Source organism: Anguilla anguilla, chromosome 9 (genome assembly GCF_013347855.1).
Source record: "Anguilla anguilla isolate fAngAng1 chromosome 9, fAngAng1.pri, whole genome shotgun sequence".
Classification (NCBI taxonomy): Eukaryota; Metazoa; Chordata; class Actinopteri; order Anguilliformes; family Anguillidae; genus Anguilla; species Anguilla anguilla.
In genome coordinates, this window is record NC_049209.1 from 35,914,383 (window position 1) to 35,934,037 (window position 19,655).

Below are 19,655 nucleotides of genomic sequence, written 5' to 3' on the forward strand. Positions count from 1 at the left end.
ATATGAGTTTAAATGCAGATCAGGAATCAGGAATACATTATGAGCAGAAATCTCTTTTGAAATGATTTATGAATCATTAACTGTTTCTGATAACTATTTATCAAAGAGAAAAATGGAAGTTTGTTTTGGTGTGGCATTTTTGTGGGGGGGGGAAGATGGATGTAATGAAATGCCATTGTTCACTCTGTTTGAATGCAGTCTAATTTTCCTGCTTTTGGCCAGTTTTTGCCTTCGTTAAAAAAAATTATCAGTGAAAAGGTACCCTTAGTAGAGAGAAAAAGTCTTGTGACAAACATTTAATTTTCTGGATTTAGCTGTATGCCCCAAGGAAAACTCCACATTCCCAGCACCTACACACTTCACAGTTCTGACATTCTTTGAACTTACAACCTACTTTTCTTTCAACAGTTCTAAATTGCTAAACAGACATAGTCTAAAAAAGTGTTACATTATTGTATTATTGCATGTCAGCAGATGTTCCCGCATTTATACACAAAATGCAGTAATGTTATTTTATTCCCAAAACAGCAAATAGCTGACAAAACTAGCTTGTCTTGTCAGGTTTGCCAGTGCACATTAAACTTTAAATATGCTTGGTCCTCCTTTGGATGCCACAAAGCTAGGAGAAACACTGGATCTGGTTTAAAAAAAAACATTTAAAAAAAAAAATCAAATATAAAATTCTGTTTAAAGTTTGGGTTCTCATTTATGTGTAAGAAAAAAACCAATAGACAGGTTAAATACACCAGGTGTACACTCTTTCCATTAATAGTCCTCAGATTTTTGGTCTTCATGCTGATCAGCAACCCATACAAATATGAGAAATGCATGCAGCCAGTTCCAGTGTACTAAAATTATGCAATCATCAAACCACTTGTTTCCCTGGGTGTTGAAGAACAGAGGATATTCACAGGTCATGTGCCAGAAGAGCATTACTGAGGCACTGATTGGACAATTAAGCCTGGTTTCCAGTTGGCTTTCCAATTGATCCCAATGGTATTGGATGGGGTTGAGGTCAGGGCTCTAGGCAGGCCACTGAAGTTCTTCCACACTGTTCTCGATTAAACATTTCTATATGGAGCTTGCTGTGTTCCTGGAGTCATTGTCATGCTAAAAAGGCCTTCCCCCAAAATGTTGGGGAAGAACAGAATCATCCAGAATGTCATTGTATGCTGTAGTATTAAGATTAGCCTTCACTGGAACTAAAGGGCCTAGCCCGAACCATGAAAACAGCCCCAGACCAAGGGGTGTCCAGATACACTACATGACCAAATGTATCATATCACCCTGAAAAGCAGCACTACAGTAAAAATAATTGTAATGGTCTACCGGATGTGAATGCAAACCAGGGAGTGTTTTATACTGTCAAAACTGCCTTCCATGCCTGCCCTGGATCAACTATCATTTATGCTTCCCCTTATTCGACTGAATACAATAAACTAAATCTAACAAATTTTAAAAAGACACCTAAATCTAAACATAATTCCTCATATATTAGGAAGCATCTCCAACCGAAGCATCAGAGTTCATTATACTCTAAACGTGACTTGGGAAATATGCTGATGTTAGCTTGCAAGCAACATGCCTTTTCATTTTACGAAACAGGCCCATTTTACACACATGGGCCACACGCATATCATTATCTAATATTATTTACCCCCTCCAGCCTTTTAAATACACTGTTGCTCATCTACATCAATCTTGAACTGCCTCATGGAATAGACCACTGCAGGTTTTTATCAATTTTAGTGTGTGAAACCAACCAGCTGTGCGCGAGTTGTACACGTGTTTGGGTTCCTGTTGTACACGTGGTTGTGTTCCTGTCCTCTACGGTTCTCGTTGCCGGGGCAAGAGCTGTCAACAGGATGGGACCACTCTTCGTTTCCGGATGCACTCCCAGATCCAGTTGGCGGTGACTCTCTGTGCTTGGCTGTCTTCCTCAGGCTCCGACAGCGTGTGGGTTGCTGAGGCAGCATCGTACTCTGGCACCAGGTCGCCGTCATAGGCCACAAAGTACCGGCGCAGTTTTTGATAGTCCTGTACTGACTCCGGCAGGAAAAGCTTCACCCCACTGAAGATGTCCAGTAAGGTCTGACGTAGAGGGGAGGGAGAGATAAAGACTCAGAATTAATGGGTGGTATAAAAGATTTGAGAGTGGAGGATTACTGTCCCGTATCCTGACAACGGTGCAATGTTATACAAGGCTGAGATGTTTATGGCTGTGTTCTTTTACAAGAGACATAAAAGGACACTTTTACTTGCTCGCTGGTGTTGACTTTGGAGAATAGGAACATAGGAAACATAGGAAAGTAACACTGGAGCAGATCCAAAAGAAGCCTCACAGGATGGCAAGTGAAATATATTACACATCAGATAAACAATGGAACAAACTGCAAGATTGCTGCTACACATTCACTAGTGATGAGTGTTCTAGTCTGTAATTTTCCATTAAATGTTTTCCAGTGACAGCATAATGTTCTATTCTAATGATGATAAATTAACATAGACTCAAGCTGAACTGGTGGTAATATTTTCTATCTAATGCACTGCAATTCAGTTGTCTTTTGAGAACCACAGGGTGAGTTACACAGTTAACTAAACTCAGTTGCTGATTTTAAGGTGGAAACAGAAACCATCACTGGTTGAACACTATATAAAAATACAAACCTTTTCATTTTTGCTTTCTGTTGATTGGGAAGTCTTCGGTTTGCTTTGCCCATTGCTGTGTACAGTTTCTGTCCTTTTCACCTGAAATAAAATACAAAAGGGCACAAAAAATAAATGCTTCCTCATACTGCAGTAAACAGAGGACATAAGAGCCTACAAATGCTAAAAGACACTTAGGCTATATGCAGCTTGGGAGACAGGCCCTGTTCCTTTCTATTTCACAACTTGTTGCCATGGAAGTGAATTAGAAATGCTATGACTTCCCAATTTCAAATGCATGAAAATTAAGATTTTGCAATGTTCATACCTAATTCGCAATGGCACATCATGTAATGCAGGACACATTCTCTGTATGCATTAATATTTGTGATTTGATGAATATGATGACAGGAGGCTTATTCAAAGCACCTACAATTTGTCAGCACAGAGGGGTATTTATTTAGACAGTTATTTAAATAACTAGCAGAAGGAGCCTGCCTTCTTTGCACTGTGTTCCTCCGGAGGATTTTTCCTCTTGGCTGCAGGGCCGGGGGAGGGGACATTTTTCACTGCCTTTGCTTTGGGAGCACCACTGCTTCCTGCATACAGAAACAAGAAGAACCATCATAATGAAGACACGGCCTGCACCCCACAGCATTTGGGACTGTTAAACACTGGAAACAGGCAAGTAAAAAGAACACTGGACCTCTGAATTACTCTGTTACACAAGTTATTTCCTTTGAAAGATACAATTCCAAAATGCCATTTCCGATTACGGTCTTCATTAAATGACAGAAAATCAATGAGTGCTCAATTAACATCTAGATGTAACAGACCTGAACTCAAAGACCTGAACAAAAACCAGAAAAATGCAAAAAAAGGAACCTCAAAAATGCATAAGCAATAACTGAAGAATGAGAACCATGCTAATCCTATACAAAGACACAAGACACCAGCAACCTTGTTAGGTAAAAATCTGGAGACCATGAGACACTTACCGGCCTTACTGGGCATGGCTGCTGTTTGGGAAGTAGAGGGAGAGTTCCCGCCACTATCTCCGCCAGAGGAACTGTTGTCATTGTTGCTCTTTGAAGATCCTGCTGTGATCTCGAAATCACACCTTTCCTTTGAAACTCTGTACAGTTCCTTTGTGGGAAGAGAAGCCAAAGATTCTAACGTTCTTATTCCATTGGTAGGTTGAGTAACTACATCGTGTGTGTTAATCTTTCTGTCAACATGTCCTTTGAAATTAACTAAGGATTACTAGTATTCACGCGAAGCTTGACAACATCATTGCTTTTGGGACAAGGAAAATAAACCTTTATTTTAGAGTTGCAATAACAATTGTTACAGATGGCAGAGGTATGCCCCTATGATTGATTTTGAGTTCACATTTATGGCTTGAAGAAATGTTAATACATCTGCGACCATTAGGTGGGAGTAATATTCTCCTCATTAGTTTTCCTGTCTTTCAACATGACAAATGCTGCTGATATCATTTAGAAGTTTAAGGGTCTTGGTCTTACTCGAATACCAGAAAGAGGGGTCATTTTGCTTGTGATGGGTTATGATTAAAAAGTTTACTTACAGAAAATGTTATATAAGCAATTATATTAAATAACGTATAGATCTTATGGAAACTTGATAAACGTACTTCTGAGTGTGTACTTTTAAAAGTCTATATATGTAATTGTATGCTGTTTCACCCCATGCCATGTTCCTGTAGGAATGTAAACTTTGGGGGATTAGAGGACCTCTAGGCCTGCATGGTCAGCCTTGGTATGGACTCCCTGATCCTAACTGATGATTGGCTAAATGGAATCTTTGCATATGGTGATTAAATGAATCTCAATCTGGAACGACAATTCTTTGTCTCTGAAAACTATATAAACTCATACATTGATCTTTATATTTCTGAAGACTGTACTTGTACCTCTTCCAGACTGGTCGTATTATTAAATTATATAAAGGAGCTTCGTTTGTTATCTTTATCTTCAACACCACTTTTAAGAAATTCCTACACTTGAAACAGCCATTTAATAGTGAACTATTCAGTGTGGCAGGAATGTGCAGTGACAGGCTCAGCAGCCGAGAGAAGCAGGCTGTGGGAGGGCACACTGTACTTTGAGCTGGGGCAGGTTAGTGGCACTTTTCCAGTCCTTGTCGTCACGGATTCTGGTGCAGCGAGGGAAGCGGATGGAGATGCCATCGGCTGTGTGCATTTCGGATTTAGAGAACTCCGCCCCTGTGATCTCCCACACTGGGGCTTTCTAAGCAGGAGAGAAATACGCATGTGCATTGGTCAGAGCAGCACTTGCTAAAGGTGGATTCTGCCTTGACATCATTTATATTACTGGACTATTGCTAGTATAAAACATGTTATACATGTTATGCAAGCACTTTGACAAAGAGTTTTAATACTTACTTCTGGATCTCGGATAATGAAATCTGGATAGTAGTTCTTGATTATGTTCAACCAGCTTGGGATTTTGCGTGGATCCTATTGACAGACAAATATTTATATGTCACAGGTGCACCATTAGTCATGATGAGAAAGCATGCACACTCCACCCAAGAACTATCGAATGTAACATGCGTGACCTTGCTTATCTTGATCACATCCAGCTCATCCTGAAGTCTGGCCAGAGTGGCGTCGTCATAGCCCCCAGAGCATTTGGTCACTGTGCACCATTTCTTAGAGTCAGGGTCATAGCAGCCCATCAAAAAACTGGACATTATGCCCCCTGTAGAAAGACATGCATTTTGTGAGAGTCCAATTGCTATTGACATGAAATAGCCTTGGATATGTTACTGCTGTTTCAGCCTTTTGGAATAGTGGAAAAAGACAGTTTCTGCAATATACTGCTCGGTGCTACAACTGGAATGCTAACAATAGCAGAAGAAAATAATCTAAATGTGTAATTTAGTATATTCATGTTCATATACATCTTTTCCATTCAAGCATGAGGACATCGACACAATGTTTATACGATTTGTTTAAAATTCACTGTTTTACTGGCTTGTCAATTTTAATAATCTTTTTATTGTTCCTGTATGTGTGCATTCAGGTACATGCTGCTCTCTTGATCAGATGCCCATTGAAAACTGACACTCTTAATAGGGTGGTTTTTTCTGGATGAAAAAAGAATAGATAAAAAGAAACTGGCTGCTTGTATGCTGACCGTTTGAGCCTTTGCCGTAGAAAGCCCCCAGAACCACCAGGTCAGCGGTGTCTGCCATGGCCCCTTCGTTCAGATAGTCTTTCTTCACCTTCAACCAGTGGCGCTTTCCAGGCTCATATGTGCCCTAGTGAAACAAACACAACAGGCCGTATAAGGAAGTTCTGCTTAGGATTCACTAATGCACACAGACAGATATGATGCTACTGTCCCACCAATATTGAGTTAGACCACCATTAAAATTGTGGAAACATTAAAAACAAGATATGTGGTAAAACAAGATTTGTCAATCTGGGCAAAAGGCGGCTACACCAATCTGCCACAAAGGAGATACACATACTAAGAAGCAATGGGAACCATTTAATCATTTTGGTGTGCTCTGAATCTACAACCTTCCTATGCTGAGGGAGACACACTAAACATACATAATATGGGCAACAGTATACATGTATACCCCCAGTAACACCTTGCCACCATGTTTCACAGATGGTGGGGGAAGTTAGGGTTAGGGTTAGGGAATCTTCAGCAGTTCTTTTTGGCCTCCAGGCTTTGCTCTTGCCATCACTCTGACACAAGTGAATCTTGGTCTCATCTGTGCACAAGACCTTTTAGGTACTTAAGCAAACTGTAACCTGGCCATCCTGTTTTTACATCTAACAGGTGGTTTGCATCTTGCAGTGTAGGCTCTGTTCTGTTCATGAAGTCTTCTGTGGACAGTAGTCACTGACACATCCACGCCTGCCTCCTGAAGAGTGTTTCTGATCTGTCAGACAGGTGTTTCTTTATTATGGTGAGAGCTCACAAGTTCCAAACGACTGATTTTGGTAAGCCTGAGCCTAAGTCACTGACTGTTTTTCCATATTTACCAGCCTTAATGGCTTCCTTGACTTTCATTGGCACAACTCTGGTCCTTATGCTAATAAACGTCAATAACAGACACCAATGGCAATCAGGAGCCTAGAACTAGATTCTGAAACCTCACTTAGACTTACAGTACTGAAGCAACTGAACACACCTGACTAATCAGAAATACGAAATAAGCCATTTACCCCACACATTATGATGCCTTGAATAGGGGATTAAAAAATGTTCACAACATGGTGAAACCAAAATTCAACAAACGCTGGGAATCTGTACTTCAACCATATCTGAATTGTTTTATTACAAATAAATATACTACTGAATGAACACTACAGTTCCACACTACTCCAAATGTAAACTTATGGAGTACAGAGCTAAACCAATGAAAAATATAGTTTTGTCCCAAGCATCTTGGTGCTCACTGTATATGTATGTGTATGTATATTGGGATGGCATGTATGCCATCCAGCCAAATTACGCCTTGGCAGGGCATCTCCCCATACAGCACTGAGAGTTTGGTACTTTTCAGGGTTCCCCACAGAAATAACAGCCACAGACTCTCAGCCTTTAAAAACACTAATTTCTGTACATTCTGACCCAATTTCAACAGACAGAATTCATAAACAACTTCACACGTCCACACAGTAAAGCCCCAAAGGGGATTTTGCGTTTTCTCCTTATTTTTCCTGCCACAAATGTTCCTAGCCCAAAAAGAATGTCTCCCCATTGGTCATTTTACATACACCAACCAATAAAAACATAGGATACAAACACACAATGAACATATATACAAGTACAAAACAGTACAACTTTGCAGCTCTGATGTCTGCGTCCTGTGTAGCTTACTGGGTAGTGGAGTTCAATACCCCCCTCAACTGAAGCAAATCTCTACAACTCATTACACTGGCTTGCTGGCTAACTAAAAATACAACATTTAAACTATTGCTTTTGCATCTGTAAAATCTTTCAGGGACAGTTCCGCTTTCGGCATTTTCACTGTGTTTAACGTTAGCTACCTTGTGTTCGAGTAACTTGCCATTCTTGTACGTTGAAAACATATTTTTCATGATACATATTACTGCAAGAATCTTTTTGTCTCTCTGTTAGCTAGTGCGATACCAGCTGACGCCAGTAGATGGCAGTGGCCACCAGTCAGTGTGAGATTCACAGGCACAGGACATCTTGTTGGTAGCAATCTTTGCTGGAATACTAGCAAGAAGCTAAGCAAGCTGAGAGCGAGTGTTTGTGTATGTGTTCAACTAACAGCTTTTATGTTTTCTTTGCAGTGAAAAAGAACTGCTTGTTTTCATTAAAATATGTGGCACCGGAAGACTTGTGTCGTTATTCACCGAGTCCAACATATGCATGGCTGTCATAGCCTACATTTATATATGAATTATTATTACTTACTCATTACAAACACAGTGTAAAAAGAAATTCTCTCTCATGAAAAACATGTTTTCAACGTACGAAAACACCATGTTACTCACACATACAAAGCACTGTCTATAAGTCATTAATTCAAACTGGCAAAATATAGGCCTGCCATTAAAAGTATTGATATCAAAATGATGCCACGTTACTGTACTACAACGTTGGCTATCTTGCCTCACACAAATGAAACAAGCTGTATTCCAAAGCAATGCTACCTAATGTTTCTTAAATTGTTTCAAGTCACTTAGCCCTGTGTTTTTCAATCTTACCATCTTACAATGTCATTCAAACTTTGTTTGTAGTATAGTAACTTGGCATCATTTTGAGATCATATTTTGCCAGTTTGAATGAATGACTTAGAGGCAGTGCTTTGTATGTGTGAGTAACTTGGCATTATTGTAAGTTTAAAATGTGTTTTTCATGAGATATATATATACATTGCCTTCAGAAAGTATTCGGACCCCTTCACTTTTTCCACATTTTGTTCCATTATTCCTTATTATGTCCTTATTCTAAAATGTATTTCAATTTTTTATTTTAAATAAATTTGCAACAACCAGTTTTTACTTTGTTATTATGGGGCAGATTTACTAGGGATGTATCCGAATCCGAATACTGTATTCGGGAAAGCACGATGTGATGGAAACAACCTTCTACCCGAAGTTGCTCATTTTTATTCGGATTCGGGAAAAAAACAAAAAGTCAGCTCCATGTCAAGTTCTCATAGTGCATAACTGGGGCGGCGGCACCAGTTACGCACGGCTGCTAGCTGTATCTGGAACTCCGGCACATAGCAGCCTCTCTCACTAATTCGCGCGTGCGCGCGCACGCACACACACAAACTTTGAGCCACTGAGCTGCAAAACGTTTAATATATAAGTTATGTGCGTCAGCCATTATGTTTCTTCAAATCGATTCATATCATTATGGATGGCCACAAGATACAAATGCCCATTCTGTTTGCAACATAGGACTTTGATTCCACTAACTAATTTGTTTAATTTGCTACACATTCTTGAAAAGTGATCGCTATATTCTGTAGTCGTCCCCACCGAGTCAGCGCACAGCAGGCAGCGGGCTGAGAGCTGACCGTTCCCAGCTATCACTCAGGGAAACTCTCGCATCGAGGAGGAGGTGTCAGGTGCGGGAGCTAGCGAGACACAAGCCTGGTGTGGCAGCTGGATTTCTTTCAAAACCCCGTAACCTATACATAAAAATGAAGCTTAGAATCCGTAGATTTTAGCTGTGTGTGTTAATTTCCTTCATTAAAAAAACCCAGTCGAAATATTGAAAAAAACGACGTTTTACCTTGTATTTCAGTCAATATACATCCGTTTAAGATTTCCCATGCTGTATGTATCAGCCATAGGTCTTGGCTATCAAATGAACACGAAATGCAGTCCAGATTTTCATGGTAACACAGTTGCCACCAAGGGAAAATATGAGGACAGTTTGCAGTCTATCCAAACTTAGTTCAGTAGGGGAAAAAATAAAATAAAACAGGCAAAAAAAAAAGTTCATGTATTACTGTTATGTAATTACTGTTGTAAAGTAGTAGCCTAATTCACGTTTCCCTAGCAAACTGCAGTACCGTGAACACATCAAGAACCGCGAATGCAGCATCATTGGAATTTAAGATTATTCCCTTCAACTGAAGGATATTTTTTTATGCATCTTCACTGCAAACAGTTTCTATTTCCAATGCAAAACAGAATCTTTTGATTTATAAAACCTTTTTTTTCAGTTTCTGATTGTTCAATGTCCCCCAGTTAAAGGGGGGGGGGGGGGGGGGGGGGGGTGGTGGGATTCAGACAGCTCAAGAAAGTTTAGTTAAAAATAAAAAAAGAGAGAGAGCGAGGTGAAAAGTACAGTATGATGTGGAAATATATATAATAATTAATTATATGCCAATATTAAATCAATTTGATGCTTTGAAGGCACAACAATTGCATTGCCAATGAATATTAGGTTAGAAAATACAAAATTTGCCCGATTTAACGTGACTTCCAATATAAACAACCCCCACTTCCGGTCTTCTATCCGAATACAGATACAGAGACAGACAATTTTGTTGGTTGAACAGATACAGATACAGGTAATGACGTCTCTGCACACCCCTAAGTTTTTCTTTGTCATAATAAGGCTGTAACGTAACAAAATGTGGAAAAAAGTGAAGGGGTCTGAATACTTTCTGAAGGCACTATATATATATATATATATATATATATATATATATATATACGTATATACACACACATATACTGTATACATGACACAGGAAATGTACAGCAACATGAAGTTGTGAAATTGAGTTTGAATGTCTTTAGCCTAGGTGTGTGTAAAGTTTTGGCCTCATCTGTGTGTGTGTGTGTATATGTATATATATATATATATATATATATATATATATACACACACACACACACATATATATATATATATATATACACACACACACCCCCGCACGTTACAACATGAAATTAAACTAAAGCTAAATTCAAACTGAAACATTAGTCACCTTGAATACCAAATTTTAGATTACCAGTTTTTGGAGATTACCGGACTAGTCTTGGCCTTTGCACCATTTATTCTGAAGAGGATTTTTGAATCCTGTTCTACCAGCACCTCAGAGTCATGACATCTGAGGAAGCTCACCTTGATATCCTTCAAAACCAGTCCCTCTAGCCCCTCTCGAATAACTCGAGTGATCATCTCAGCCAGGTCTGCAGCTCTCTAGAACCAGAAATACAGTGGTAAGCACAAACACACCACCCACTTAGTTTATACCCAGGCCTGGTCTTACAACAGTTTATCAAGGATCTCAAACACATAAACTTCATTAATATTGATGGTGTTCATTGCATCAAGATTGTTGTTGTTTACTTCAAAATTACTTTAATGGTATACCTGATTATAGCCATTTCCTCTTTATATTTTAGAAGAAATATACATTGAAATATACCCCTTCACATACATTCTCTGAATTTACATAGCTGGTGAAGTTACTATATGTAACACCATTCCATTATCAGATATGAGAACTGACTTCACTTACAGTGACATGCTTCATCTCGGAGAACAGGATTCTGTTTGGAACCTCCACCATGTTATCTTGGAGAAACTTCCTTCGCTCATACAGGGGCCTGGAGTATAGAAGTTATAGCCACAATTATAGCCACTGAACAGCTCTCAAACCCTTGTGAAAATTTCAACAAAATTATGCATCCAAAAGCTAAAAATGCATTTTAATTCTGTATGAAAGCCACATAACTCGAGTTACCTGACGTACTAAAACATGAAAAGGGAGTATGATTAACACAAAAGGTGGCCCAATAGGACATGTCAATTCAGTATCTACATTTATATTTTAAATATTAACAGCTGAACACCTGTTATCAAAATTTTTGACCGATAAACTGTAACATTACTTCTACGTTCTCGGGTAAGTTAGAAAGCCACACATCTTCAGCCAGCTCCTGATTCTAGTTATACTGCAATCCACAACTTGAGCAGCTGCTGAGCTGGTGCAACTCAACAGGCATAGCTACAAATCGTGAGCACCGATTTGACCAGTGGAGTCACTACTGAGAAATGAGGCAGGGAATGCCTGGCAAATTGGCTCCCTCCCTCCATCCCTGGGCAATGCTATTGTCAGCTGTGTATCGCCCCTGCAGCACGCACCACTGCACTAAGAGCAAGTGCCTTGGTTGGGTACGCTCTAGGTTTCCATGAAACACATATTCTGACAAAAGAGGGAACATTTATAGAAACCTACTTGTCCATCAGGCTCACACCGTTGAAATATATACAGTCAAACACAAACAGGCACACTTTGGCGTCTTGGAAAGCTGCTTTCTGGAATTTAGAGAGAGAAGTCATTATGTATTCAATTTCCTTTTGTACAAGGCTTGTATGCAGATAAATCTATTAACTGCCTTAAGTAGGCAGTATACTTCGTAAGAAGTAGAACTTTTTGAGCAAAACGAAGCAATGAGAACTGAGGAACAAAAAGACGCGGTGTTGTGTGTTCGTATGGCGCAGTGTGCAACAGCCTCCAGGGAGAACTTTTGGAAAACTTCTTTCCTGTTCTCCGACCTCCCCCTCTCAGCTATTGGTCCTAATGGTTGGTAACATGGTTGGTTACGTCACGGTTGAGAGTTCAGAGGGCAGGCTTCACATGCTAATGTACGGAGGGTCAACGCCAATCTCTCTTCTGTAGAGATCGGAATTCTGTGAGTTCCCGCATGTTTGATGAATGGTGCTACTCGTTTCAGCAAGTCATAAAAACGCCTACCACACATTCGGAAATAAGAGTAAGTGGACCCCCTTGTCTAAACTCCGCATTTGCCGAATGTACAGACAAAACTCTCCATTCTCCATCCTACTCTGATTTAGAGGACGAACGTACCCCCTCCTTCGCCTTTTTTTCTTTTGCATAGCTAGATAAACTAAAGCCACTTTAAACACTTTAAACTTTTTGTTTTGTGTTGTGATCTCGCGTAGCCCTTCTCTTTATACATCCATGGCGTAGCCGCGAGACGGAGGTCTGGGCGAGATTCCAGCCCCGGTTAATAGCTGCCTCGTAATTAGTGGTGTAGAGTGACTTTAAATGGTGCGGTGTTCTGAGTATACTGACAACAGTGTTCGTGGACATGTTCGCCAGTGGTTCTCAATCCTGAAGTTCTTTCTTCTTACTGAGTATACTGCCAGCTTTAACCAGTCACTTCCTCACCTTGTGGACACCCAGGGACCCGAACGGGAGGGGCTTGCTGGTGTTGGTGTCAATTAGAAGCACCTCTGCATCTAAGATCATGCTTTGACCCCCTGCGAACGCCTGTGGGATGAACTCTTTGAAATGGGCCACCTGAAAATAAAGGTCTTTTTGAGAGGACATGGTTTTCACTGCCTGAAAGTTCTGCATTCGGTGTACAATAAGTCTTGAAACCTCACTTAAACCTTGATCTAGTCAATGCTGCACTAAATAGATAATGAAAACTTCAGCTTTGGTACTGAAATTCAGAAAATATATGAAAGGAATGGCCTTACCTCAATCAGGGCTTATAAAGGTGCTGAGCCTGCAATCACTCAAAGATCTGGCAACACTTGAATAGAACATGATCTGACTTATCAGACCACATTCTGGTGTCAATTAAAGAACCAAACTTGCCAGATAAGGTATATAACTCCTGTGAGGTCACCTTGTGTGGAAGCACAGGCTTGAGACTGCGACTGAAGTAGCTGAAGTGATCTCCATTCTTGTGGACCTGCACACGCTCCCCATCGTACTTGATCTCAGAGTACATTCCATTGGGACACTTTTTCATGGCATATTCGATGGATTTACACGCCTCCGCCTGCGTGGAAAGCAACTATTTAATAAACTGACATTTTCCCTTTTCCTTGATATAAACGTGCAATTGCTCATGTTTTTTTTTTTTTTTTTTTTTTTTTTTTTTTAAGACAGTTTCTTGAATTCTTAGGACAAAATTAGCTTTGGTTAGGATGAAAAAAGGCTGGTGAAAAGTAGATCAACATACTAACAGCACCAGTCACCATGTTGTACATGGGTTTTGTGGTGCATTAAAGAGAGATGTACCAACCAGCATTGGCTGCACAGGTGTCATGAGGGAGGCCTCCACGCTCAGGATCTTCCTGGGCCCTGAGCCACTGGATGCCTCCAGTTGGTTTCGCAGCACCCTATCAATAACATCTCCCAGGTTACGAGAGGCCTTGAATGCATCGTAGGCATTTGGGTCCACAGCATCCAGGCTGTGAAGGACATAAAAGGCAGCATTTTTAGGGCAGATCCAAGCAACAATATAGCAAACAATGCCTACCAACATCAAAAAGCTCCATTTATACTTAAGTGTAGCGGCCTTTCAATGCACAGGAAGTAACAATCTTGCGAGAACGCACACATGCTTAGCTCCGGAGTTCATCTTCAGGTCGTGTTTCACAAGTCTTATGATACATTTGAGGTCATTTCCTGTGCATCTGGAACAGAAAATTATACCATGAGAGCAGTGAGAGAAAGTAGTAAATTGTCAAAAAGATCAACCATGAAAATAATATCAAATACACAACAGATTATGATATGATTGCTTTAGAAAAAAGAAAACTTTGAATTATATTTTCTCAACCTACTCTTTTCTTAAAGATAAACTCCTGACAAAACTTCCGTTTGGAAAGCATTGTAAGAAGTGATGGAAACATTCACATTGAGTATGTGTAAATAAAACTGCATTCCTGCAGGCGTGAGAGGAAACAGTTCTCACTACGCAACATGCTTTTGGGTAACCCGTTCACTGTTGTTCGAGAAAGGTCCATCCTGCCTGTCAGTCTTTAAAAAGGCTACAGAGAGATGACAGCTGTTTCCCAGACAGCTGCTCTGGCAGCAGTAATGAAGACTGACATGGCTCTGTGTGAATTACATAAACAAAATGATAATCAAATAACATGAGTGCCATTTCCCAACCGAGAGTAAAATAAAATTGAGCCTAATCAGCTTTTATTTATTATTTATTGTCTTGTTGAAAGTGTGCCATAGAACTTTTTCCAACAATTAGTTTTGATCGTGTAACAAGGGTTTATTTATAGTGAAAGTGAAAATTTTACGAAATCTGTTAGTACAATGAGAAAAGGAATATAGCTGACCGTTTAGATATGGTCTCCAGCTCTTTCTGCTGATCATCTTCTTTGGTGAGCTGGGCCAGACGAGTCAAGGAAGCATCAACTTCCTGGAGGGTCAGGAGACTTTTTGCTGCTGGCGGAAACGACCTGCTCCCCTCAAAAAATATCCGCACTGTTTCAGAGACGTCTCCCTAAGCCCCACGGGGGAACATCAAAAGGGAGACGATGCTTAAATATTTGACCAAGCACCTAGTGACAACCTTCTAAACTGGGACAATGCATTTTCAAAGGCCAAGACTTCAAAAGCACAAGATGCATCACCCATTTAGCAAGAACATATTAGGCATTTCCTCATAGGTCTATTGGACAAATGCTCCCTGCAATTAACAGCATTCCACAAACACTTCAGTTGTCATGAAACAAGACAGCAGGCCCAGCTGACTGGCCAGGCTAAAATGTCATCGGTGAATCATGGAAAGGGAAGCTAGGGTGACTGTATTCTGTAAATCAGAGGCATTACAGGATAAATATTATGGACCCCCCTGCACTTGCCGCAATGAAGCAACTCTCAAGCTTTCATGCAAACACAGGAATACCAACCTGCTCCAAGTCTCGCACCATCTCCTCCTGGCTGCAGTTGAAGATACGACTGAACAGCTTGATTATTTGCTTGTCATTCAGGTTGTACACGCTCTTGACCACTCCTGGGAGAAGCAGCTTCACGGTAAGGTACAGGTCTCCCCTGAACTTATCTGTGGGATCCAAAGGTGTTCAGGTCTGTCATAAGTGTACTGAATTTTAAGTTAGGCTACTATTTCCTGCTTCAGTGCAATGTGAGGTCACACTGTGCATTACACAGAAACTTATACCTAAGCAATTACAGAGTGTTTACTTAACTTCTAACTATAAATAAGTAGCTTAAACCCAAACCCAAGTCTAGTCTTGAAGTTAAATGCACCCATTATGCCATGATCGGTTCCAATTTGTGTTAAGGGGCTAACTTGAGGGGCTCTGCAATTCATATAAAATAAATAAGGTGGGATGTAGAGGAAGATGGTTGCAGAGGGTTAAAGAAATTCTTCCCATTAAAAACTGGGGACCAAATGCATGCAAACTATTAAAATGTAACACAATAAGGTACATAGTAATTACATACAAAACACAATTACAATGGACAAAAAAACTGTGATATAAGGTAGTAACAATATACAATATTCTAGCACTATGAAGTCTGTTGTCTTAAAACAAGATGAAAAAGCAGTCATCAAGCATGCTTCCCTAATGCCTAATGGCATTGGAGTTTCCAAGGAGATGGTGTTTGTGCTTGGCCCTTGTTCACACATGCTTTTTGAGAATGTACTTACCCCCACCAGAGCCTTTCCTCAGGAAGTCCTGGATGATCTGTGTCTTTACGTTGTAGCTGGGCTTTTCTGCCACCATGGCACATAGCTTACGGAACTCCCTGAGCAAGCAGTCCTTGTGCGTGGGGTCACACATCTGAGCTGACAACATGCTCCCTTGACTGGCTTTGGCAGGAGAAGGGCCTGGGCTGGTGGCAGTCCCTGCTTTGGTAGCTGATTGCAAGTTCAAATACATTTACACATACAAGCATCGCCAAAGGGATCTTTCCATATTAAGGACAGTGGTGATATTTTAAAGGGCATACGTGGCTGTTGCCATTAAAATGACTTGCATCATATACAGGAATAAAAAGATTCAAAACTGTTTTAAAGACAACTGAAAACAATCCCCCAGGGTAAGAGGTCAGTTTGATGAGTGAAGCACAAAAAAAACCCAGCAGCTTAACGCTTGGTATGCCAACCAAACACATTCCCTGACTTTTCTTTTTGAAACAAGAAAATCATTTTAATTGATTGTGAATACTTTAGAACACATGCCATTTTCATAATTGTTTCTTCTGGTCTCTGACTCACAGACAAAGCCATCATTTTTGTAAATTGATGGGCACATTGCTTCTTGAAAATGTCACATTGAAACAAGTCTAAGGAACACAAACCCCTGTTAATTCGCACATTATGCCTCACTGACAATAGTGCTGCTCCACAACATGGCTGTTTAAGTGTTGTTTACAAACCAACCTGGGTCACATGAATGGCCAAACCAAAACATATTCAGTTTGGGCTGCATAGTTACCCATGAAGCCAGAGAACTTCCTGGGGGCATTAACAGATGGATCAGCAAGGGGCGCCGTTATTCCGCCGCTGTTGTTCAGCTTCGCTTGAACCTTCTTCTTTGGGCTGGCATTTGTCTTCGCAGCCAGATCTATCACAATAAATTATTTCAGACACAAATGATAATCACCAAAACCTGCAGCAAGACTACACAAAACACAACGCAAACACAATCTGTCAGTTGATCAAGCAGTCATAAAGGCAAAGTGTGACACCAGTGGGGCCTTCTGACAAGCACAAGTCATAGGGGTTTAATATTTAGGGAATCACTGAAGGCTATATCCGATGCTACTTCTCTTACAAAACTGTGAATGGCTGTGGATTATTGGCAATCAAACAGATTTTTTAAATAAAAACTACATTTAGATAGAGGACAAAAAAGCAACCTCTTAGGTCATCATACCTCCCACATGTTTGTTGATTAGCTCTTTGTCCTCATCTTGCAGTTCCTCCCAGCCTTCCAGGTCAGTGATGTCTTCAATCTTCTTCGTTGTGGCCCGTGCCCGCTCAAGTTTCTCGAAGATGCATTTCACATGGTACCACTCTTTCATCTCACCCGCAGACTCACTAAAGGGGTTGGGCACGATCTTACCTATGCGCACCAGCCCTTTCATGATCTTGTCTTTGCACTTCTTGCAGCCAGCCGTGCCGCGCTTGGCATACTCCACACAGTACCTCTGCTCCGCCATACCTGTCCAACCACTGCTGAACTGGGTCAAGGAGGCACGGAAATGCTGTCCAATGGAGAGGCTGATGGGTCCAGATGCCTGCGTGTACTGATAACTGTGCCCAGGTTTGAAAAGTACGCCCACAAAGTGATGACGCAAAAACCGTGTGCACAGGTAGAAGTGAAAAGGTTCAGGAGTTTGCCAGTAAGGTTTATTCCTGCATTGCTTTCTCAGTGGGGCAATGTACAATGTTCGTAATGCCCTGCAAATGCTAAGCCTAAGCATCCAATATCTTCATTTGTCATCTAATGAAAAAGGAGAGGAAGAGAAAAACCAACAAAAACATAAAACTGTATGGAAGAAACATTTACTTTTTTTGCCCAGCATGCACAGTATAGGTATTGTATATCTTCACAGTATAGTATATCTTCATTTGTTTGTCATCTAATGAAAGGGGAGGGGAAGTATATCTTCACAGTATAGTTTCTTGCTCTCAGCATGCACATTATAGGTATAGTATATCTTCACAGTATCTCCACAGTATAGTGTATCTTCAAAAACGTAAAACTGTATGGAAGAAACATTTACTTTTTTTGCCCTCAGCATGCACAGTATAGGCTTATGTCTGGGACTTCACAAGTTTAAGTTAGCTGACGGCAGGCTTGCCTGTGTGGTTCATAGGCATGCATATTTAACTAGACAGGCAAGCCAGCGCAAAAAGACAAAGAGCGTAAATGTGTAGTCTCTGGTGTCGACCCCTTATTGGATACAAGGCTATCACATGATTGCTGACATCGTCAGATTGTTTTGCGCGTGCGTACATACAATTTACTAGAATATTTAACTTGGTAGCCTCGTACGTAGCCTTCCATGCTATGAAGGTAGCTAACAAGGCTTTGTAAATGGCTTCAGACCATCTGCCAAGTTAGCAGTTACTTAGCTGCAGAGCCTAGTTAGCTACCTTCACAGCTAGCAAGCGCCGCCGCCCTGGTAATGACATCGGTCACTGAAACGCTTTGTCTTGCGCTCTACATTTTAATCTGCAACGTTAATTTAGCTAATATGGCGTTTCGTCCTCGTTTAAAACAAAAAACAAACCTGTTAATGCACGTCGGTCTAACTACACTAAAGCTCTGCGTTTCCTTATTGAGAGCATTGCCAGTGACAAAAACCGTAGCGAAAAAAATATACCGTTAGTATCAACTGTACATTCACTAACAAAAATAAATACCATTAGAATGTATCCTAAGAGTGTCGGTTTCTTTCCCAGCGAATGTTAGCAAGCTAATGTAGCTAGGTAACAATATGTTGCTTGCTAGCTTAATTTAAATAGTTTGTTTCGTGGAAGGCACTCCTTTGTTTGTCCTTACCTCGTTCATGAGTTTAAGCCGACGAATTACTCCGTTGTCCGGTACCATTACACGAACTGGGAAGTTATTTCAGTGAGTTATGTATTCATTACAAACGCTACAACTACTGTGGCTATTTGTTGTCCACGGCTGTGTCCCAATACGAAGGCAGCCGCCTGCAACCAGAGCCGTTGAAAGAGAGAGTTCTTCTTCTTTGGTTTTAATGGCGGTTCACATCCATAACGGTGTATTACTGCCACCTACTGTTGGTGTTAGTAGATTGTCTAAATTCTTTGAACTCTGAGACCCACACTTGATAGTTCAGTTGAGATTATAAAATAACAAACACATGTTGAACTTTTATTTTATTCTTTAACTCTTCAAATAATCATATTGTTTGTCTTCATATGTGTCCATATCTCCTTGTTTGGCGTGATAAAGAAGGAAGCAGTTCTTGAAATCTGTATAGCAGAGGCAGACGTCATATTTGTAGCTGTTGTTTCTATATCCAGCACTGCAGTGTTTGCAATATCCTCATGTTGACTTCACTGGGTAGACCGGTTGCTGGATTTTCTACACTGCCATGCGTGCATGCACGAGTCTACATGTGTGGTGCTATTGTTCTCAACAGAATTGTGACACAATCATAAGATATTCCTTTGATTACACAGGGAATGTAGGTCTATAGGGTTATGA

At 40.5% G+C, this 19,655-nt stretch overlaps 1 protein-coding gene across 1 annotated transcript; it reads right to left on the reverse strand.

The window, feature by feature from the left end:
• Positions 1 to 281: 281 nt before the first annotated feature.
• lig3 (ligase III, DNA, ATP-dependent) lies at positions 282 to 19,176 on the reverse strand. The gene is made up of 21 exons (XM_035433812.1): positions 18,981 to 19,176; positions 17,346 to 17,915; positions 16,905 to 17,033; positions 16,115 to 16,324; positions 15,351 to 15,502; positions 14,775 to 14,941; positions 14,037 to 14,114; positions 13,721 to 13,889; positions 13,319 to 13,474; positions 12,853 to 12,984; positions 11,896 to 11,975; positions 11,176 to 11,263; positions 10,776 to 10,853; positions 5,829 to 5,952; positions 5,248 to 5,390; positions 5,072 to 5,146; positions 4,770 to 4,916; positions 3,645 to 3,792; positions 3,145 to 3,245; positions 2,668 to 2,748; positions 282 to 2,091 (listed from the first exon to the last, which is right to left on the reverse strand). The coding sequence occupies exons 2-21, from the start codon at positions 17,893 to 17,895 to the stop codon at positions 1,858 to 1,860; spliced, it is 3,042 nt and encodes a 1,013-aa protein (XP_035289703.1). The 5' UTR covers positions 17,896 to 17,915; positions 18,981 to 19,176; the 3' UTR covers positions 282 to 1,857.
• Positions 19,177 to 19,655: the final 479 nt, after the last annotated feature.

Bases quoted from the DNA above. Each gene is read 5' to 3' on its own strand.
- lig3 (XM_035433812.1), bottom strand. From the start codon at position 17,895: ATGCTTAGGCTTAGCATTTGCAGGGCATTACGAACATTGTACATTGCC. The intron at 14,115-14,774 runs GTCAGCTATATT...TTTCTGTTCCAG, and splicing joins CTGGAGACCATATCTAAACG to ATGCACAGGAAATGACCTCA. The intron at 5,147-5,247 runs GTCACGCATGTT...GTCTGTCAATAG, and splicing joins ATGTGATCAAGATAAGCAAG to GATCCACGCAAAATCCCAAG.